The sequence below is a fragment of the Trachemys scripta genome, chromosome 1 (assembly GCF_013100865.1).
Source record: "Trachemys scripta elegans isolate TJP31775 chromosome 1, CAS_Tse_1.0, whole genome shotgun sequence".
Lineage (NCBI taxonomy): Eukaryota > Metazoa > Chordata > Testudines > Emydidae > Trachemys > Trachemys scripta.
In genome coordinates, this window is record NC_048298.1 from 274075145 (window position 1) to 274099004 (window position 23860).

At 39.1% G+C, this 23860-nt stretch overlaps 1 protein-coding gene across 7 annotated transcripts in view; it reads left to right on the top strand.

The window, feature by feature from the left end:
* The first annotated feature begins 4167 nt into the window (after positions 1-4167).
* Positions 4168-23860, top strand: part of PCDH9 (protocadherin 9) — an 886411-nt gene continuing 866718 nt past the window's right edge. For all 7 annotated transcript variants that reach the window (XM_034758374.1, XM_034758376.1, XM_034758375.1 and 4 more), the window contains exons 1-2: positions 4168-4760; positions 5947-9117. In XM_034758374.1, coding sequence (XP_034614265.1) covers positions 6082-9117 — 3036 coding nt within the window. In that variant the 5' untranslated portion in view covers positions 4168-4760; positions 5947-6081. The remainder of the gene's footprint in view (positions 4761-5946; positions 9118-23860) is intronic.

The following is a 23860-nucleotide window of genomic DNA, read 5'->3' on the forward strand; positions in this document are numbered from 1 at the left end:
TAGGATCTCCTACCTCCATGGATCAGTAGGATTCATAAGGTGGGAAGTCTTGCCCTTTGCCAACTCCACTGGACTCCAAATCCCCACGTTTGAGGGGTCAATTAAAGGAGGAACCTCATAAGGTTTTCCTGACAACTTCCACTAGGTCTCTGCAGGATTGGCAATCTCACTCTGAGTTATTCCCTAATTATGATTGAAATTCAATTGAATTTTGTCATTTTTAATCAGTATTTCAAAAACAAAGCCTCCAAATATTTGCTAGGATACAATATTTCATTTAAGGACATGGGGAAATCTGTACTACATTTATTTCATTTTCTGCTATGTGTTAAGAAAGCAGGCACACCATAAGTACACTAGGTTAAGCTCTGATGCACATCGTGATGGCATGCAGTAGAGGAGCTCATTCACCAAAATATGAATCAGCAATCCATAAAAAGTGTTAATGTTCTTATAGGACTGTCCTGGAGTCTCCAGGAATTAAAGATTATGTCATGTGATGAAACCTCCAGGAATCTGTCTAAACAAAACTGGCAACCATAATAGATGAAAAGGCATTATGCCTCCATAACAACAGACCAGGAGAGGCAATATGAGGTATAAAATGATCAAGTGACCATAGCCAGTTCAGTGAAGCATGATAGCATTTTATGCTCAACAGTCCAAGATTAAAATCTTTAGTTAGCTAAGCATAATGTGAGTCAGTTTCATGTATAATGTATTGTGTGAGCCTGTGTGATACAATGTAACCAATTCCATTTAGTGCAATTTGACTATAGCTAATACAGAATAATTGGAGTCAGTTTCTAGCATGCTCCAGTTTGAGTCAAATATGATATGGAAAAGAACTTGATACATAATAATATGAAGAGGAGAGACCATATAATGCAGTGGATGAATAGTTAATATGCTAGAATACAGAAGGCAGTCTAATAGGTTATAATGTGATTAGGGGCCTAAATACTCTAATACGTGGACAAAAGCCTAATACATTATGAAAAAAATAGGAGACTATTAAAGAACAGTATAAATAATAGTACATAGCTGAACAAATCATAACACCAAATACTATAGTTTTTCCAAAAATAAGTGTACTGGGAGGAATATTTATTAGAAGATAAAACATGGCTCTTCAAGCAAACATTAAAATAAGGACTTTTTAGAGCCATTCTTCACATTTAAAAGGCTGTATAACAATGTACTGGGCAATCCTGATTCCTGTGCCAGAATACCGGCTTTTATTAATTTTCTTTCTAGAAGATTAATAAAAGTAGTTATGACAGTTCTAACCCGTTTTATACCAGGAGTCACGATTTCACAATTTATTGTACTATACTAATGCAAACAGTGTAGTCTGAAGACCTACCTTTTCCAAGAGGTTAACAAAGTCAGATTAGTTAAAGAACAGCAGCATTTTACAGCAAGTACACAAACATTAACATGACATTGTATTTCAAGAAAACATCACTGGCTTTTTAACATATTCAGCTTCTGAAAAGAGCAGACATGTTTTAACTTTTTTTGACTTGTGAATGTGTTACATTTAAGTCCAGTAGCCATTAGTTTAATCAAATTTGATTATTTCTCTTCCTAACCCTTCATAGGGCTAATCTTGTGTACATGTGGAGAGCTCAGTTATGAGCACAAGATAATCAGTTCTGACTACAAGTTAAAGTCATCCCTAAGCAAACAGAAAACTATTCAGTTTAGCAATAAAGTTAAATAATTATTATTAGACTATGTGATGTGACTACAATGTGACTTTGAAATGACTGTAGTGTGATTAGAATAAAAATGTTATGTGTCTGTGATGTTTCTAGGAGAAAAACGTCTGTGATGCCATACCGCTGTGACATGACTCGTGTCAGAAAAAATGCGTGCATTATTAATGAATACATAGGCACAGTATTTCAGGAGCAGAATATGTTATGCAAAATGCTAGTAGTTCTAATTATCTTCTTTATTAATAGTTGTACTGCTTTGTACTGTAATATGATGAAGGAATTAAATACTTAATTCTTTCACAGAAAATTCTTTCTAAATGTTTTGGCAGTAAGGTTACTCTTTCTTGTCAATTCCTTGACTTTTGATGCTAGGGCTACAGCCATCCTTCCTGTATTACATAATGAACGCTTTTCTTTATTATTAGATTAAGTTCTGTTTGCTCCCATTACTTAATGTCATCAAAACCAGAATCAATTATTTGTGTGTGTGTAATACAAACTTTTTGGACACAAATATAAAACAGAGTGACAGGAAGGTTTTATCTTTACACAGCATGTGATTATCGAGACTGCAGCGTTCATGCACGCTTATATCAGGAGCATCTGCACCAGTGTGACTACCAAGGGTGTTTATATATGTGACTGTGAGAATCAGGATGTACCCCCTACATATACAGTAAATGCCTATATTTAATTGAAAGATTGGGTTTCTGTATTTGTACATAAATACACATATATGGAAACCTAATACACCAAGATAGAAGTCTACATATAATTGGTCAAAGATATGCAACTTAAAATGGGCACAGTATGTTTTCATGGTATGGTTTTAAGACCTGAAAATCTTATATTGATGCTATTCTTGTTTTTATATACATAGATTTGGTGGTCATAAACAATACCATCATTACTTATTGTGGCCATTTTAACCTGACTGTTAAGTTTCATAGGTGTTAGATGATATGGCAGGTAAATTCAGGCTGAGAAAGGCTAGGGATTCAAAAAATATTCAGAATAAAGGTTTATTCATGCTGCAGATGTTGAAGAAATGCATGATGATCCTATCCTTGTCACACTTTTAAAGATAATTAATTCCAGAGTAGGTTATCATTTTATTATAGCACTGTCTTCCAGGCTGGATGGACAAAGTAAATGTGTCACTTGCAGGCTAGAAAAGATTATTGTTTTTATTATTAATTAGACAATAATGAAGAATGTCTTTCCGTTCAATATTGCAGGGGATAAAAAAAAAAAAGGCATTTTCTTAGAAAATTCTCCTCTGAGCCTTCAGAAAGGAAATTGAGGAAGGTATACAGGAGTCAATGGGAAGCGAGACTGAGCTGGAGTCAGAGAAATCTGAATTATAGATGAAGAGGCATGTATTAAATATAAAGTTGAAACAAGTTGAGGAGGGCCAGGGAGCGATATTTTATACAGCGAGAGGAGAGATGCCGGCCGGAGAGAGCCCTCCAGCAACTCTGAGGGGGGAGTTTGACGCACAAGCAGCAGTACCCCGCACAGCACCGGCCTCCTGCAGTGTCGGAGCTAGGAGAGCGGGCACAAGCGGTGCACGGTTGGGGGGCGGGGAAGTCTCCCCCTCCCCTGTTAAGAGCAGCTGCCCCCACCAAAGGAGACTGCTCCATGAGAACCTAAGGCAGCAGCTTTATCCGGGGGGCAGACTGGGCTTCTGCTCTCAGCCAATCCACCCCCGCTGCGGTTGCTGAAAAGGCTGCACCAGCTCACGCCATCCAGCACCCCTCATTCTCCCTCTCCGTCGCACTGATGTGACTGGGGACCAGGGGCTCCCCGCTCCAACGCCGCGGCTAAAACGCATGAGGCCCCTCGCGTGGCTCCCCGCAGGCTAACTTGGGGCGTGCATACGCCGCTAAAGCCAGCAGAGAATACGCCGAGTGGAGGCCCCCCCCGCCCCGGCACCCCGGGGCAGTTTAGCACCGTGCAGGGCAGTACGGTCGCCGGCCGCCCCTGTAATCTGGGGCCGCGCTCCCCTCCCCCGAATTGCAATCCAGGAGCACACAGCCACGTCCCGCCGGCAGCATGCACGGACTCCGCTGCCCACGTCTGGAAGGCAGCGGCGGCAGAAGCCTCCTCCCGCCCGCCCGGCAGCGGCTCCGAGGGCTGAATCCAAAAGGTCCCGGCTCGCGCGCCATCCCCCCCGCGTCTCTCGCACTCCAGTCAGCCGCCGCCGCTGCCCGCAAACCTATTAACCATTCCGCGCGGCTGCTGCAAGCTCCGCTCACCCTCCTCCTCCTCTTCAGCTCCGCCTCCCCGCGGCCCCGGCTGCCCGACCGACGCGCCTGGCGGCCAATGCCAGGGCAGCACCGCTCCAGCCTCCACCCCTCCCGCTGCAGGCCAATCGGGTGCCACAGGAGGGGGGGCTTAGCAATGCTCACACCCTCCCTCTGGGCTTATTGAGAGTTATATCAAGAAATTTCAGTTCACAGAGAGAGAGAGAGAGAAGGAGAGAAAGAAAGAGACACTAGGAGGGAGAAGGGCAGGGGAAGCGCTGTAGCTTCCTTCCATCACTAAAGCAATAACCTATTAGGATTTTCTTTGGCACCTATCACCCCAGAGATGCAAAGAAGGAGAGAGAAGCCTCAACCAGCCCAACTCTGACATTTCTAATAAGAACTTACAGACTTAACATGCCTGCCTCTCTACACTGAGGAGACAGGAATGGAAAATGTGTGCAGTGTAGAGTGGAAAATACCCCCGATCTAAAGAAGTGCACTGGGTTTTGTGCTTGCTGGTTGGTTGTGGTGGTGTATGCACGTTAAGCACCAGAAGGATCGTCGCCGGATAGAAATGAAACGTGGAGAGGATGACTAACGACAGAACTGTGAATTTGTTCTCTGGAGTTGCTAATTTCCCACCCCGAAGCAACACATTTCGCAAAGAGCAAACGTTTGGCTGCTGCTGATTTCTCCAAAACTGGTGGTTTAGCAGATGCTTTGTGCTGTATGTGTTGGATCAGATCCTTGCTGAGCCGCAGCAGATCGGCAAAGGTACACAACCAGTGTAAGTGCAAAGTTACACATGCACCGTGCCTCTGATTTTTTTTTAAATACTAAATATATTTATCTAGGTAGAGAATCTGTGTTTCTGATTCAGTTGCTGTTCGTGGCAAAGGCTCACCTACTCGGCTGTCTCTGCATCCCTACCTGCATCACTCTGCTGGAAGTGATCACAGGCATCAGCTAGCGTGCAGCTTTAATGCAGATAAGATGTAGTGCTTAGGCGCTGACCAGTTCCACTAAAGTATGTAGATGCCTGGAGCCTTGCACCATTTAATTTGCGGTTAATAGAGCATTTCGGCAGAAGTCCTTTTTTTTTAACCTGCATTATCAGTCTGCAGTATTTATGTGTGGCAGCCGCTAATAACATCCTGAGGGGAGATCAGTGTCAGTGGTAAAAGACTGCACCTTTTCCCCTCCTCCTGTGATCAGAACATATTTTTTCCTGCACGTTCTTTGCAAACATTTAGGTTGCTTCTAAGTTGCATTTTGAATCCCCAATCCCTCTGATTTAGAATGTTTTAAAAATCAAATAAAGTTTAACGTTATTAAACAAAAGGTGAAGTAGCCAACATCTGGAGATGAGACACCGAGCTTACTGTGTAAGAAACTGTGAGTCCTGTTATTGTCTTTTTAGTTAATAGGGATGTGAAGTAGCCAGTGACGACTGCTGCTGCTGCAGCATGTCCGGGTGTTTATTTCCCTGTACGATAGCAATAGTGGGGGATGCAAGGCACCAGGAGGAAAGAAAAATCTGGTTAGCAAAAAAAAAAAAAAAAAAAAAGCACGGAAGGAAACAACAAATTACGTTTGGCAGCTGACATTGCAGTTAGCACAGAATCCTAGAGAAGTACGGCGAGGTTTTTCACTGGCACCAAACGACTGGGTGGAGGGGGGAAAGCACATTACTGATTATTTCACCAAGTGCTAACAAACGATTTGGAAAGTACGTGTCGAAACTGTAGCTGCCTTTAGTACGGCAAGTAGTTAATTCCATTCTCGGTATGTGCAACTAACGGGATATTGGTGCATTCGTCCGGGATTGCTTGTAAAAGGGAGAAGCAGGGATATGTACAGCGTGCAAGTGTGCATTGCAAAAATGAGTAGTAGTTCTTGGTGGTTGTGGATTTGTTTTTTTTTTTTTTTTTTTTGTGAAACAATAATGCTTGTCTGTGTGATTGTGTTGACAGTTGCTGTCTCCAAATAAGAAATGAGATGTAATGCATCCTGCAGTCCATGCACGCCTCCTCTTGCAAATCGTGCACCATTCCTCCGTGGAAACCTTTAAATCCTAAAATCCAGAAAAAGAGAATAAACACATTATCATGGACCTGAGGGATTTTTACCTGTTGGCTGCTCTGATTGCCTGTTTAAGGCTGGATTCAGCTATAGCTCAAGAACTTATTTACACTATTAGAGAGGAGCTGCCTGAAAATGTACCCATAGGAAACATACCAAAGGATCTGAACATTTCTCACATCAATGCTGCCACAGGGACCAGCACCAGCCTTGTCTACAGACTGGTTTCTAAAGCAGGGGATGCCCCTTTGGTCAAAGTGTCCAGCACCACCGGGGAAATCTTCACCACCTCTAATAGAATAGATAGAGAAAAACTCTGTGCTGGAGCCTCCTATGCTGAAGAAAATGAGTGTTTTTTTGAACTTGAAGTGGTGATTCTCCCCAATGACTTTTTTAGGCTGATCAAAATAAAAATCATTGTAAAAGATACCAATGACAATGCACCTATGTTTCCATCCCCTGTCATCAATATTTCCATACCTGAAAACACGTTGATCAACAGCCGCTTTCCAATTCCATCAGCAACTGATCCGGACATTGGTTTCAACGGTGTACAGCACTATGAACTGTTAAATGGGCAGAGTGTCTTTGGATTGGATATTGTAGAAACTCCGGAAGGAGAGAAATGGCCTCAACTGATCGTACAGCAAAACTTGGATAGAGAGCAGAAGGACACCTATGTGATGAAAATCAAAGTAGAGGATGGAGGAACCCCTCAGAAATCCAGCACAGCCATACTGCAAGTCACAGTAAGTGATGTCAATGATAACAGGCCAGTTTTCAAAGAGAGTCAGGTGGAGGTTCACATACCAGAGAATGCCCCAGTAGGCACCTCTGTAATTCAGCTTCATGCTACAGATGCAGATGTAGGAAGCAATGCAGAAATCAGATATATTTTTGGTGCCCAAGTTGCCCCTGCAACCAAAAGGCTCTTTGCTTTAAATAACACAACAGGGCTGATTACAGTGCAGAGGTCCTTAGATCGAGAAGAGACTGCTATTCACAAAGTGACAGTGCTGGCCAGTGACGGTAGCTCTACTCCTGCTCGGGCAACTGTTACCATCAACGTCACTGATGTAAATGATAACCCTCCTAACATAGACCTCAGGTACATTATAAGTCCCATCAATGGCACAGTATACTTATCTGAGAAAGATCCTGTCAATACAAAGATTGCCCTAATTACAGTTTCAGATAAGGACACTGATGTGAATGGCAAAGTGATCTGTTTCATTGAGAGAGAGGTCCCATTTCACTTGAAGGCAGTTTACGACAACCAGTATTTGTTAGAGACCTCTTCCTTGTTGGACTATGAGGGCACCAAAGAATTCAGCTTTAAAATTGTTGCCTCTGATTCTGGCAAGCCCAGTTTGAACCAGACTGCCCTGGTAAGAGTTAAACTGGAGGATGAAAATGACAACCCTCCAATTTTCAGCCAGCCTGTAATTGAGCTGTCAGTTTCTGAAAACAACCGTCGTGGTCTATACTTAACAACTATTAGTGCCACAGACGAAGACAGTGGGAAAAATGCAGACATTGTTTATCAGCTAGGCCCTAATGCCTCCTTTTTCGATCTGGATCGAAAGACGGGAGTTTTGACAGCCTCCAGAGTTTTTGACAGAGAAGAGCAAGAACGTTTCATTTTCACTGTAACAGCAAGGGACAACGGCACCCCTCCTCTGCAGAGTCAAGCGGCTGTAATTGTTAGTGTGCTGGATGAAAATGACAACAGTCCCAAATTTACTCATAATCACTTTCAGTTTTTTGTATCTGAGAACTTACCAAAGTATAGCACTGTGGGAGTGATCACAGTGACCGATGCAGATGCAGGGGAAAATAAAGCAGTGACCCTTTCCATCCTGAATGATAATGAGAACTTTGTGCTGGATCCTTACTCTGGAGTTATAAAGTCCAATGTTTCTTTTGATCGAGAACAGCAGAGCTCGTACACCTTTGACGTCAAGGCCATTGATGGAGGACAACCTCCTCGCTCTTCTACAGCGAAAGTAACAATAAATGTCATGGACGTTAATGATAATAGCCCAGTTGTCATCTACCCACCTTCTAATACTTCTTTTAAGTTGGTGCCACTCTCAGCAATCCCAGGCTCTGTCGTAGCAGAAGTATTCGCTGTGGATATAGACACTGGAATGAATGCTGAACTTAAATATACAATTGTAAGTGGAAATAACAAAGGTTTATTTCGTATTGATCCAGTGACAGGTAATATTACTCTGGAAGAAAAACCAGCTCTTACCGATGTGGGGCTGCATCGTTTAGTGGTCAACATAAGTGACTTGGGTTATCCTAAATCCTTGCATACTCTTGTGCTTGTATTTTTGTATGTAAATGACACTGCTGGAAATGCCTCTTATATTTATGACTTGATACGTAGGACTATGGAAACACCCTTGGACCGGAACATAGGGGACAGTAGCCAACCCTATCAAAATGAGGACTATCTTACTATCATGATTGCTATAGTGGCAGGTGCTATGGTTGTGATAGTGGTGATATTTGTCACGGTTCTGGTTCGCTGTCGACATGCATCTAGGTTCAAAGCGGCACAAAGGAGCAAGCAAGGTGCTGAATGGATGTCTCCCAATCAGGAGAACAAACAGAACAAGAAAAAGAAAAGGAAGAAAAGGAAGTCTCCTAAAAGTTCTCTTTTGAACTTTGTTACCATTGAGGAGTCGAAACCTGATGATGCTGTTCATGAACCTATCAACGGGACAATAAGCCTTCCAGCTGAGCTGGAGGAGCAAAGTATAGGAAGATTTGACTGGGGCACAGCACCACCAACAACCTTTAAGCCTAACAGTCCTGATCTTGCTAAGCATTACAAATCTGCCTCTCCACAGTCTGCTTTTCATCTTAAACCTGACACTCCAGTATCAGTGAAAAAGCATCATGTGATTCAGGAACTTCCGTTGGACAACACCTTTGTTGGTGGTTGTGACACCCTTTCCAAACGCTCTTCCACTAGTTCAGATCACTTCAGTGCCTCAGAGTGCAGTTCCCAAGGAGGCTTCAAGACAAAGGGCCCCTTACACACCAGACAGGTAAATGAGCACTTTTACTGGTCTATAAGTACTGCATACAAGTGCCCAATCAACCAGTATTAAAGTGCCAGTATGTCTTTTGTTTAGGTCTACTTTTAGCTTGGTTATAATATGGAGAGAAAAAAACGACCACTTTACCATCTGTCTGGGGACTTGTAAAATGCCTCTGATATTTCACAGTTTTAAGAGTCACTGATTATTAAAAAGAACTACATGTGCACATATACACACGCATGCAAACACACACACACACACACACTCACATATCTGTGTGTGCATAAACAACAGATCAGAAATGGAAATAAATTGTTAAAAGCCAAATTGTTTTCCCAAGAGTGTCCCAGTGTAAAGGTTACTGAAGAAGAAAAACTGTGTTTTCTAATGTGCCAAATTCCACTCAAAGAGAAAATTTGGCTGTTTCAGGATTAATGTGTTACTTTGGGGATATGTAAATTCACTTTTAAATTTCAAGTGAGGCTGGTTTGAGTGTCTTTTATATTTCAAACTAGTTTGGAATATTGTTAAGTTGTTAAAGGGGTTCTTATTTTTTCACTTACAAAGATAGCAGACTTTCCAAGGAACTTCATCTGTGAAGCATATGGTTTGTTGGTAGGATATAACTAAGCCATACGGAAGTCTTCCTTTGTTTTGATTTTTAATTATTTTGTTGTTATAAAGTAGGGGGTCTAATAGAAAGTTTTTTGCATATTTTCAAAAATGGCCAAAGTATACTTTCAAAAGGAATGCATTTGCTCTAAATACAACTTAATTATGCAGAAAAAATCAGCCCATTGTACATATTTTCTCATCTTAGTTATGCATAAGTGATCTGTCACAACTCATTTTAAACTGTGAAATATGCCATATGAAGAGGGATTAGGAGGCTGATAAACTCATATTTCAACCAAATCCAGCATTAGTTTTTCTTAGGTCTAATAATTCCTTGCTAATAAAGATTTAAATGCAGCGCTGTCTAATTTATTTCATTGATGCTTGTCTTTTGCCACTAAATTAGAATGTCAATATAGCCTGTAGATGGCACTAAGGTACTGTGTCGCTTGTGCTGGCCAGGTGCCAATCCTGCAGTAGATAGGAAATGGGGGAGGGAGGATCAAAGTAGTACTACAGCCAAAGAAACCTTTTGTTTAATCATAGTTGCACTGGAGCAACCAGTAGTTAAATTTACGGGTTTGCAAAGCAGCTTCTTAGTGCTTAGCTTTCACTGCACCAACTTTCTAAGGTTTAGCAATCAACTTCATATTACTGTAGGCATTGTAATCTTCAATATATGGTGATTTGTCTGAATTTATTAGGGGTCCACAAAGTACGAATCTTAGAGCAGCAGGCAAGGAACATTTAAACTTGTCTTTGCAAAAAAGCTTTTGTCAGTAGCAAGTTTAGGACCAAGTAATTCCCTTGCTGTTGCATTAGCCTTATCTAAGATGAATGTGATGTTCCCCAAACCATGTCTTGACTTTTGGGTGTCTGTAAAGTGTCATACTAACAAGACACCTTGTTTAAAACAGGCACTTACAAGGCATCTGCTGTCTAGGTAACTACTCCAAAAACCCTCAATAGACTTGAAATGAGACACGGAAGAAACACTTAGAAAACTCTCCACACAAAAATCTGTCTTTCACAAGGACTTTAAAGCACTGTAAACTCTCAGAATGTTTTATGCACTACAGTAGCACTCCTGTCAGCATATTTTTTTTTAAAAATGCTGATTTAAAAACCTCCAGTGCAGAGCAGCTCTAGGTAATCTATGGTTGTTCAGATGAGGGAATATACTCTTCCCCCATTTTAGTTACAAATTTAAAAACCTCCTTCTTTGGTGTTCAGAGGTGCTGTTAATTTAACTTAAATTAACTTCCCATGTTCTGTTAAAAGAGTCACTCTTAATCCCCTTCAGCCTCCCAAAGAAGTTAAAGGAAGTTAAGCTCACTAAAATGATTTACCTGATAGAATATGTCAGCACTGAACAGTGATGCTGAATGTGGGCAGAAAACCTACAGGCAACATTTTCACCTTCTTTTTTGTTCTTTACATTAAACAAATGTTGCTTGAGTTTTAGTAATAATACCAGTCAGTATACTCACATTCTTGTATTATGGACCTGCTTCAAATCCTGTTGTAGGCAATGGAAAGATTCTCATTGACTTCCATGGATTTTGAATCAGTCTATAGAAGAGGTATAATGTTACATGGGACTGAAAATGCATCTATATTTTATTGTTCTTTTTATAGAAACAATTATTATAATTGAGCTTTTCCATTCATAAGCCTGATTTTTTAAAATAGATTTTCCAGTTGATCAGTGTTACAGGAACTAAGGTTTTTGACCTTATAACATTTTCTAATGGTTGAGTTCAGCCAACAGTGGCAGCATGAGTTAGCAGTCTGGTATTTCTCTATCTATGATCTCTAGAGTTAGGATGTATCTTTGCTACTGTTCCCTTGTGATGATGCAGAAATTAAATATAGTTTCATAGGTATGAGTTGTTGGGTTTTTTTAAAGCCTTGTTGATATAGAGTATGTCCTTAAAGTAGAATATAACATTTTAAATAAAATCTTTCTTATAGAATGTTAGATGAAAATAATGTAAGATCTGAAATGCATTTTTTAAAGTCCTTTGTGAAAAAAGTGTTTAATTCTGTGCTATTGTACTGTTTTCTTGCATTTAGAATTGAAGATTTCTGTATTTTATGCTAAAAAGCTATAGCAAAGCGGTCACCTGCATCTTGTATAGAAAGTATTTCTTTCTGTAATTTGGAAAGAGTCCATGAAATGTTGCAGAGAATGTTGGAATAAAAAAGGGAGAAGGTTAGGGGAATACTTACTTGAGAAAAGTTATCATGATATATTTTCCGTTAAAAATGTTATTTGAGATTATTATCCATGATGAAAACACATATACATAGCATTAGGTACTGCTGATAAACTAAAATCCATGTATTCAGGCAAAACTCCCATTGACTTTAAGTCATCTGCTAGGACTGGGTCCCATGATAAAATCTTTCATTTTCAGAATACTTTGTTGAGCTTTAGCTATGTGATTGCCATTAAATCCAATGGGAATTGCTTGGCTAAACTTCTGTACACCACTTTGAATTATGCTGGTTGGTGTTTCAAAAAGTGCCCAGTATAAAAACCAAAGCCCTCCCCAAGTGCCTATGATGCAGAACACCTGGTAGCTTCTCTGATCAGAGCACTTTTGAATACTTGAACTTGGGAGTGTCTTTTCAGAGCTAATTAACATAATTAGGAGCACGAAAAGAATGTTACCCACTGTCAGCTCTTGTTGCTCAGATTTTGTAGTCACTAATATGACCCACGAATAATACTGAAATCTGTGCAGGGTGTTCCATCAGTGTTCATTTCAGTATTCAACTGAACAAAAACATTATCCAAAATATTGAGCCAATGCATCAAACAACTAAGTACAAAATACAGCAGAAGACAGCATGTTGCATTCTTGTATGTGAAAGGTTTTCTTTTAGAAAAACCCTACTCAGTGCCATAATTTTAGCAATAGGATAAATGGTGATATGATAGACAATGAAAGTCAAATCACCACGCTTTATTCCAATTTTACACTAATGTAACTCTGTTCCAACAAATTTGGAAGGAGTTACACTACTGTAAAACTGCAGCAACATAGGCCTAAAAACCTTATATTAATGTCAACGTGTAAGTTATGAGCAAAGACTTCAATTCATGAAAGCATTCCTATTCAGAATAGCACTTAAGTGTGTGCTTAACTTAAAGTGCATACATATATCCCATTGAAGTCAATGGATGTAAGCACAGGATCAGAGGTAGTCATCTGCTTAAATGTTGTCCTAAATAGGGATGGACTACAGTACATGCTTAAGTACTTTTCTGTATCTAGGCCAAAATTAAACCCTTTCGGAAATGTGTACAATTCCACTGAATTCAATCAAGGTAAACAAGCACTGACTTTGGCCCTACATTTTCAAGCACTCAAAAGACAGAAAATATAAAAATGTAAGGTTCTCATAGTAACCTTAACTTACACATTACTCATATTGCATATTAAAGTATATATTTAACTGCATAACAGTAATGCAACATATTCTGTGGGGCCAATTCTTTGCTCCTTATTCAATCAATGGGAGTTGTGCCTGAGTAAGGAGTGAATATGAAGAATGAAGGCTCAGTATTATGAGTGAAGATCACTTAAGCTTGCTCTGTCAAATGTAATTTTTGGCATTCTTTGACTTTGGTGTGTTTAAATTTTTAACCTGAAGCTTTTGTATTTAGTTTCTCTATTTTTAAGGAAAAAAAGATTAAAACACTAATGCATCTAATGTGTTCTTCCACAGTTGCAAAGTTGAAAGTGTGTGCAACTGTAGTAATCCACAGTGAAATAGCAGTACAGAATTTTTCATACCTTGTAAAGATTACCATTACGTATTCATAGCATTCCATAGTCCCGTAAATAGTATTGTTCTTAGTGGCAATTTGTTACTGCAGATGCGCAAAGTTGCATTTTCTATCAACTATAATTTCATTGTTTCAATTATTTATGCTTATGGTTATTTTATTTTTACATGTTAACCTGGACATTAGTCCATGGTGAGGACGAGCCACTGAGAGAACTTCAACATATAAAATTCAGCTGTTTTTGAGTTATGTATGTCTTAAAAAAACTGGAAATGCTGAAAAAGTACAATATATTTTTCCACCTTTGCATAGCTCAAAAATAGGATAACAGATTTTGCTCAAATGGCTAAAGAAATTTATCTTTGAGCTGAGACTAAGCATGGAAAATTTCATCTGAAAAGGAGAGTTTTCCAGCAAGTTAAGAGCATGTGAAAATTCATGGTTATAATGGAAATTTGAACATAACCCTAAGCTATAATACAGTTTTCAATTGTAGCACTGTAAATGCTAAGCTATAATAAGGAACATTTTGTGTATACAGCTACGTACGTTAAAAGCCTAGCAAGCCTCCTTTCTCTTTAAATCGGTTTTCCATGCAGAGAGTTTTTGTCTGAATCACTGCAGTCTGTTCTCACCTGGATGTGCAATGCCTAACTTTCATAAATGCTAATAAGAATCACATCACACACAGTAGAGAGAATAGGATCCTAAGAGTTTAATGCTATTGGAGTTTTGTGATACTGTTCTTTTGTGTTTAGGGACAAGAAGGGATCTTTCTAGTTACTATTTCAGATTTTCATTTCCAAAGAATCTATTCTTCTAGCAAAACCATATCAGCCACACTTTATTGACAGCAATTTTATTGTAGCTAGAGGCTTTACAGTAAGCTGTTTATTGCTGTTCCCTAACTCAGTTGACAGCAATTGGGGAATTAATTTTCTTGCCCCTGGTGTGCTTTCTTGGATATAAACAACAGATGTTAAAGATATGAAAACAGTGACCCATTTACATTTGACAACTCTTTAAGTACACAGTTTACCTGTGTGGATTACGCAGAAGTTCATATTGGGGCAGAAAACAAACACATACAAAATTTAATGTGAGGGAATGCTAAATAATAGGTAAAATTGCTCCATCGATGCTATACTATATATTTTCCACAATAAAGTTGTTTATCCATATATCAAGCATGTAATACACTGACATGTATTTCATATATACATACACACACGCACATATATCAGTATATCTAGCCAAACACATACCCACACTCACACACACCTATATATACAGCTCTCATTTACGAAATTGCCTCCTCAGTGCAGTCTCATTGTGCCTGCTTACTGTGGGCCTCATCTGACCCATCTGGTATTCAACATACTGAATATCATGTACCAGTCAGAAAGCAGTATATTCTGAAAAATCTAGTAATAGCCACAGATAATATTTGGATTTACTTAGCAACTTCCATCTAACTAGATCCTAAAATCCTTTAAAACCTTTATTTATTCATTCACCTCTGAAGTGCAGCTCTCTCTGGTACTTCCTTTAGTGCAGGTGTTGATTCAATACAAACACAGAGGGAAAAAGTGAAACTAAATCATCAACATTCCCTGCTGCAGCCTTTGTTTTTCCTTTTAATTCACAGCCTGTGGTGGAACATCTTGAGGATGATCTATAAAATCATATATGCCAGATATATCACTGTAGACAAGTTTTCTCTGATTTACATCCCACTCAATCCCATTAACAAGAAGGGTATTATCCAGGGTGTAAATCATGGAGGAATTTACCCATATCTATAGTCATTGGCGTATTTCTATTAGAAATCAACATGAAGACATAATGGGCCAATATTTTTCTCTAGCCAGGATTCCAATCAGCAAGAAACTTAAGATTTGTCTCAATTAAAGCATATGACTAGTCCTAACAGGGCTTAAGATTGCTTAAGATTTAGCATCTTACAGAATTGTGACCTTAAGGGCTTGTCTACACTCAAAAGTTGTACCGTATTAACTATACCATTATAGTTTGAGTGGTATAACCCTCTTAGTGTGGATGCAGTTATATCATTATAAATATGCATTAAACCAGTATAATTTCTGTATGGGAAGGAAATAAGATAAATTGGGATAAGGCACCTTTATAGTGATATAACTGTGTCCTGTACCAGTATAACTATTTTGGTAAAAAAAAACAAACAAAAAAAACAAACAAAAAAACCCCCATACTTCTAACTAAAATAGATTACTGGTACAAACTGTGTGTAGACTAGGCTCACACTGCATGGATGTAAGTCAGATAAACATAAGGCCCATTATCTCTTTATGTCTACTTCATATTGTGCTCATTAAAAAAAATGCACAGGGTGTAAATCATGGAAGAATTTGGCCCATTTTGTCAATTATCTCCACATTTTTAAAGCAACCTCAGTCTAACCTCTGGTTTTGGGGAGCACAATGAATTGTGAGTGAAAATACATTCAGTTGTTTGATTATCTGATTTGTAGACATATTCAGGTAATTAGGTGTCTAAATGCTAGCAGGTTCACCTACAAAGATCGTGCCTATAATTTCCCTTTTCATTTTCTATTTCAACAGTTAGCAAGGTTAGCAAGAATGAAAAGTTATTATAAAACCTCTGTGTATCTTTATAGTGTTTCTGCTATCATACCACATGAAAAGTGAAACTTGAATTGTTCACCCTTTGTCAGGAGATTATCTAGCATTATTTCAAGTTGTCATGCAGTTGCTGTAGTTTACTGTGAAGTCTTTTTGTAGTCATGTTATATTTTGCAAAATACCACACTATATTTTGCATTAGTAAAATCTCTATGTCACTTTGTAGTATTGTTTTAATTTAGAATATGCATGCTCTGCCTACAGGAAGAACGCAACGAGCTCTCGTTTACAGACACTGTTAATAGTAAGAATTAAAAATTTGAGGCCAAATCTTCAGCTGGGGTAAATCAGCATAATACTACTGAAGTAAATGAAACTCTGCTGATTTACCCGAGCTGAAGATCTTGTCGGGTATTTTTGTTTTTACAAAAAACTAGGGTGTGGGGGAGTAGATGATGTCGATTTAAAATATCCAAACTACAAAATAGCTCTGAGTAAAATAAATGTGGGCTTGACTGAACTCCAGATTAATCCATTTTGAATTCAATCAAACACAATGCAGAAATCAATCTATTTGTCTATCACCTTTATTGACTTCAGTGGGAGCAGGTTTTGGATAGCATCTACAAACAGCAACAAAGACAAAATAAAAACAACAACAACAAAGAAAACAAATATTTCTGTTGACTAATGGATGGAAGGTGAGAAATACAGACTTTTTTGTGTTCATTGAAATCAATTTGTAAGTTGCTCAGATGCCAGAAATGATAGGAATGTTTCAAGATGCCCAGATTACCACTATAATAGAAGATCTGACTGTCTATCCATCTATCCATCTATCTGTCTATGCATCTATCTAGAGTTTAATACTATTGTTGTTTTAAGGTGCTAAGTGCAGTCTACTTTTGTTGAAGTCAATAAGAGTCGAAAGAAATTATTTTGTAGAAAGCGTTCCGCATTTGCCAGTGTGAGGTATTTTTATTAATATTTTTAATTGTATGATTGTTTGTGAATCAGTTCCTGAGAAGTGTATACAAATATTTTTCTATCAGTAATAATGGTTACTTTTTAGCCTTATATAGTGATATTGTCCTTAAAATACAAACAAAACCCAAACAAAAATCCTTATTTCAGTTGTGAAAGAGATTTACCATCAGCCTGACCCTGTTGTTGATTCATCCAGTTGGAGATCTGTTTATTTATTTATTTATTGACATCATTCAAACTTCTGAAAACAAAATAACTTTGGATATCTTTACTGTAGATGCCCGTCTTGGTTACGATAGCTATACATTCAGTGGCTTCATTCGAACTGTAAAGCACAGAAAGTAGGATACCTTCACATTTTGTACTGACTCCAATGTTGTGTATGAGTTTTTGGGCCTGATCCTTCAAGCCTTCTGTATATGTTAATCTCAACACTGCAGGTTCAAGCCAAAAACTCTCAGTGAAGTCAATAGTAACACTTGCAGGATCTGGCCCTCTGTTTATGAAAGTCTATATATGTCCATAGTGTGTATGTATAGAAACACGCACCCAGTACACAGTAACATTTGAAAAGCTCCTCCTCTGTCGAGTCAATGGAAAGATTCCCATTGACTTGAATGGACATTGGATTCAGTCCTATGTGCAGTTAGGTCTCTTCTTGTAGTAAGTGCATTGGAATGCAAGTTATTTTGGTTTGCAGCCTTCATACTAGGGAGTGAGCTTCCTATGTTTTGTCTCACTGTAAATGATTCCTTGATACAACATTTTATGAATTTACTATCACTATAAAAAGTGTACTATGGCTTTCTGGTATATAACTAGTAGCTACACCTCTATCCCGATATAACGTGGCCCAATATAACATGAATTCGGATATAACGCGGTAAAGCAGCACTCTGGGGGGGACGGGGCTGCACACGCCGGCAGATCAAAGCAAGTTCGATATAATGCGGTTTCACCTATAACGCAGTAAGATTTTTTGGCTCCCGAGGACAGCATTATATCGGGGTAGAGGTGTATTAGAAAAAAATACTATTCTATTCAACTATTCAAGCCATTGTGTTAAAATATTTCCCGTATCTCTTTTTGTGCATGTGTCTGCAGCTGCCTGAATTTTCAGTCGCTTGTCAGTTTGGTTCACTTTAACCGTGTCAGAAATACAGGTCAAAATATCAGTAAAGTGTTGGTCTAGTCGGTAACAGGACTTGAAATTGCATTCAGGTTGTGACAACTGTATCCTGAAACATGCCTCACGTTGAAGTCTTCAGCATTCAGAGCAGCAGGAGGTAGACTGTGCGCCAATAGTAAAGCTGTAGTCATCCCTATATTTTTAACAACTGCCAAATAAATAAATTAATTAATGAAATCTGCATCTGTCTAAGGGATAGTAGTAAACCTCACCTGTTGAAATGTAATCTCTCGTGTACAGGAGATGGACTTTTCTGTTTGAGATTTCATCAGTTTTTATTTCAGACAGCTGTTAAATCTGTCAAACATTTCAGATGGAAAAGAATGCCTATCTTTTTTTATTTTTTTTTTATTTTGCCTTTGTATGCTACAAGAGCACAGGGCTGTCAATCACCAGAAATACAGAGTGAGACAGGATAGACATTTTGCCATGATTGGCATTTTATTTTTATTTTACAACTCCCTTTTTCTTCCTGAAACCAAGATTAGTTAAAAATGGCAATGCCTGATTATTACATGGCCTTCCTGTGAAAGTAGATGAGGTGGGGATATGGCCAAGGGAAGCCACTTATAATATGCTCTGGTACAGTTCTTGTCTCCTGGAGGCATCCTTTTGAAAGGGGTGGTTCAGTCTAGGGGGTTTGTGCAGCTGTAGCTAAGTAGCACTGTAGAGCATTCAGAACTGGCTGTTCATTTAAGCTGTTCATCTATCATGGATCTGTTTTTGCATCCTTAGCCATTATGTGAATGAGATGTGAACATACTTGCTGTGTTTTCTTCTTTTGGGTGTGTGTGTGTGGTATTGATGCATTAAAGTTTACCTCATGCAGTCCATCACATTTAGAGTGATGGAGTGAGATCATTTCTACATGGATTGCCTAGCAGTCATGATGCATAGTATGGCAAAGGTGCAGTCAAGGGCTTTTGGAAAGCTACTTAAATGCCATAAAAAGTAGTTTCCTTTATCCACTTCTCTTGAGCTGGCTAGTTTGGATGCCCTCTGTCATTAGAAGCATCAAATAAAAACAACAATGTGTTGGTGTGGTCAGCTTTGTGTGACCTCATTAAAAATCAGTGCACTGGTTACTATCATGTGATTCCTCAAAGTTGTATATTGCAGACAAAGAAACTGTCAAGTTACTAATTGGTTTTCAGTAGATTTTAATAACTGCTGCACTTCTTGCTGTGATTGTATCCTTTGCTTCTTGTTGTGATGGTATCAAAGCTATCTGAACATCTCCAAATTTTACTATTACCCAACTTTGCTAATGTGTAGGCTTTGGCCTTCTTCTGTGCTTTAGCAGTTGATTAAGAAATATTTTAATCCCTTGCAGGGTACTGAGAAACTAATGGCTTGTGTAGTATTTTAGTCTTTAAGCTTCCATCGTAAATGGTATGAAAAATTGAGTCACTTGGCTGATGCTTAAATATATCTTCCCCTTTTACTAAATTATTGTCACTATCATTTCTTGTTTTTCTTTTTAATACTCAGAAAATGAAATTTGGAGATATTTATTTTTGTAAGAAGTGTGCCTGCACATATTAGAAATCTGAGATTTCCCTCCAAATGAATATTATCAGAGAAATGATACACAAATGATTTCCATATGATCTGTTATTGCATAGTGAACTCAAAAGCATAGACTGTAGTAAGTACTTTAAAGGAACTAAGTGGCTTCTTTAAAATTTGAATAATAGAGTGCGTTTGGAGGAATATTTTTATAGAATGTTGATAACGTGAAGTAGAATGCTTTCTAATCTAGATATTTGCTTGTACTTGTTCCTACATTACTGTATTTTTTTTAAAAAAAACCATCAAATTAAATAGAGTGATTTAGAGATGCTAATGAAAATCAGAGGAAAAAGACAGAGAACCCAGCCCTGCAATACTTACTCTGGAAAAACTCCCGTTGAAGTTTGCAGAACTGGGCTGAGAGAATGAGGGACAGGAGAGAGAAACTAAGGCCTAAAAATACTCATTATTTGTGGGTGCCTCCATTTTCAGGTGCCCAGCTTGAGATAACTTGATATTGATTTCCAGAGGTGCTAACTGGTTGCTGCTCCCCTTACTTGCATTTGGAATTGTGGGTGCTAAAAGTCAGACTTCTATGTTTCTCAAGTTGTGCATCCAAAATTTGAGATTTTAATCATCAAACCTTAGATGATTCCTAAAGTAGTGGACAGACACTGTTGAAAATGTAGTGCTAATTAGATGAACAGAGACTGTTAGTTGTGGACAGTCGTATATGCTTATTTTAAAATTGATGAAACCTGATTCACTTGTATCCTAGATTTGATATGAACCCCATGACCTCTTCTAGGTATAATAGGCCACTAACAAGGGCAGGCTACTAGTATGATCTGGTAAGGTAACTTCCATGAATCACTTTCTTTCTGAGTATTTAGGACCTAAAATGTATGCCAGAAATGTTTGGATTTTGGAGTTTAAAATGTTGCCCTTTTTGGAGAGCTATGAAATATTTATTTTGAAGTAGCCTGCTGGAATCCATTGGCTAGTTCTGTAGCCATACTATATTTGTGATAGTTGAGGCAGGCACACAAAATATCTCATTAATGTTTTTTGGGCAGACTCTGTTGATACCACACTGGCAGAGGGCAACATCCATGTTAGGTCTGGTGTCTTGCTGAGATTTATGAAAGAGGATTGATTCAGAAAACAAAGCAGACCATACAAACTGAGGTTCAGTAAGTGGACAGTACTTGAATTCAACAGTTTACCAGGAAGATTGGGATGAAATCTGAAAACACTTATGAAACCATACAGCTGTCATTTGGCTAAAAACTCAGTGTGGATATCTGAACTTTCAGGAAACAGAATAGGTCTGTTAATAAGAAAGCAGGCAGTGCTTATATGCTAGACAGGATGATACTGACTCTTGAGTCTGCATGTTTAAAACAGTATGTTGAGAACTTTTAATAGTACAGTTTCATAAGATCCCTCATGGGACTCTTTGTATATGGCACACAATACAGATGGCAACAAAATGGACTTACCTTGTCTGGAGCTGATTTCCGATGTCCGTCTCTGTTATAAGCAAGTCACAGAAGCAATTCTTGCATCTGGAACTTAGGTCAAGTAAAGCTGTCAGTCTGTGAATCAACTTAGAAGGAAATGACTTGCATTGGAAACCATTTCTATGTTTGGTAACATTTACTTGCTACTCTTGCGCCATTCTAGGTATTTTGTTAATGCTCTTACATTTTGGGCCAAGTGCAAGCCTGGTGTAAGAATGTGCAAGCCTGGTGTTACAGAAGCCCATATTCAAAGAACCCCTAGCTACCATAGAGCCTGTGTAGCCAACTCCCTGCTTCCCCCCAGTATAGGTGATGATTCTAGGTTTGCCAACTTGCTGATTGCAGAAAACTGAACACCCTTGCCCCGCCCTTCCCCGTGGCTCAGCCCCTGCCACGGGGACTCGGTGTGCTGACCCCGCCCCAAGAGCTGGCTCCGCAGCTCCCATTTGTTGGGAACCATGGCCAATGAGAGCTGCGGGGGCGGTGCCTGCGACTGGGGGCAGCGCGCGGAGCTGCCTGGCTGTGCCTCCACTAGGAGCCGGAGGGAAATGCCGGCCACTTCCCGGAGCCGCATGGAGCCAAGTAGGGAGCCTTCTTTAGCCCCACTGCGCTGCCGACTGTACTTTTAACAGTCTGGGAAAGTACAGACTGGGAGTTCCAGTCAAAAAACAGGTGCCTGGTAACCTTAGATGATTCGGGAGCAGGAGGAAAGGGCATGTCTGGAGTACTATTTCTGCTGATGATGACATTTGTGATCTGCCAGTTGTTACTTGTAGACATCTCTTTGGGAACCATAGCCAGTGAGCATAGTGTAAAGCAGCCTCAAGATTGCACTCCATTATGCCAGTGCTGAAAGTAGCACAAAACCAATCTCAGAATCAGGCAGCTGTTCTGGGTACTTTGTGGTCTTCACCAAAGCAGCACCCAGCAGATACTGGTCCCAGCTGAGAATCCAGGCCAAGGTATCTAGGGCAGTTCTTTTGGAAGGCCTAAATTAATCATATTCCTTTTTAAACAATTGAAATTAATTCTGTCCTAATTTTCAAAGCTGTAAGGGTTTTTTGCCTGTTGTGATTTCTTAGTGGGCTTTCATTACTTTTGCATCTATACAGTTTCACAGATAATGACAGGCCCTCAAAACCTGCAGAACATTGCATGTAACATTGCTTCTGCTACTATTTACCACTTCATTAGCTTTTTCAATAGTGAAGATAAGTTAGCATTTTGTCATGAAATTTGAATTGCCAACTTGTCTGACTGAAACGCATGAACCAAGGCATAATAACTCTCACAAAGTGCATTAACGCTTGCACAAGCAGATGCAATCCCCTAAGAAAAGAAAATTTGTGTGGGTTTTTTTTGTGATGGTGAAGTCAATTTTTTTTGACATTTTCTCCAGCAAATTTTGCTGCTTTGCTGAATATCTGAAAATACAATGGGAGACATTTAGCGCTTGTCTAAGTGGCAGCAAATCAACTGACTGCAATAAACTTGATCAGAGCTACATTTGTCCATACAGTTCATACATTACACTTTAAACGTAATTGAACCACCGGACCAGTTTCAGTGTGATTTTTGTCTTAAAGTTATCAGGCCAGATTCTCACTAAGGACTTCTTACATCACAGGAAAGTGTGCACAATGGTGATTGATACCCATTATAAGGCATCTTTATACTGCCAAGTGGTGGTAAAGTGGCGGTTGGCTATGACTTTGCTACAGAAAAACGGTGTGGTTTTATACTGTGGTAGCCATCTTAAAATAAAATTGTAGTGGAGATGGGCACTGTGGTTTTTAATCTGTATGTAACCAGTTGAGGTTAACATTAGGTGTGTAGGTTTCAGAGTAGCAGCCGTGTTAGTCTGTATCCACAAAAAGAACAGGAGTACTTGTGGCAACTTAGAAACTAACAAATTTATTAGAGCATAAGCTTTCGTGGACTACAGCCCACTTCTTCGGATGCATATAGTATATGTTAGTTAGTCTCTAAGGTGCCACAAGTACTCCTGTTCTTCTTCAAAAGGTAAGGTGTCCATATGTAAGATTGTGTCTCTGGCCCATTGCTAACATTGACATTTACACATAGAATAGAAAATTTGACTTTCTTTTGTAGATTCCTACATACAATACTTGGTGGAACAACTGATATATCTATCTTGGCCCTAGCACCATGGGTAGCTGAGACCCTATATATAAAATCAACTTTTCTCTGAAAACAATACAGCAAATGGCCACNGGAAGACTTCCTGACACAAGATATGTAAATCATGCATATAACCAGATACCTCAGTCTTGTGGGCAACATTCATAGGTGAATTACATTGATAGAATGAGGAGTAGTTGTGGCAACTTAGAAACTAACAAATTTATTAGAGCATAAGCTTTCGTGGACTACAGCCCACTTCTTCGGATGCATATAGTATATAGTATATGCATCAGAAGAAGTGGGCTGTAGTCCACGAAAGCTTATGCTCTAATAAATTTGTTAGTTTCTAAGTTGCCAC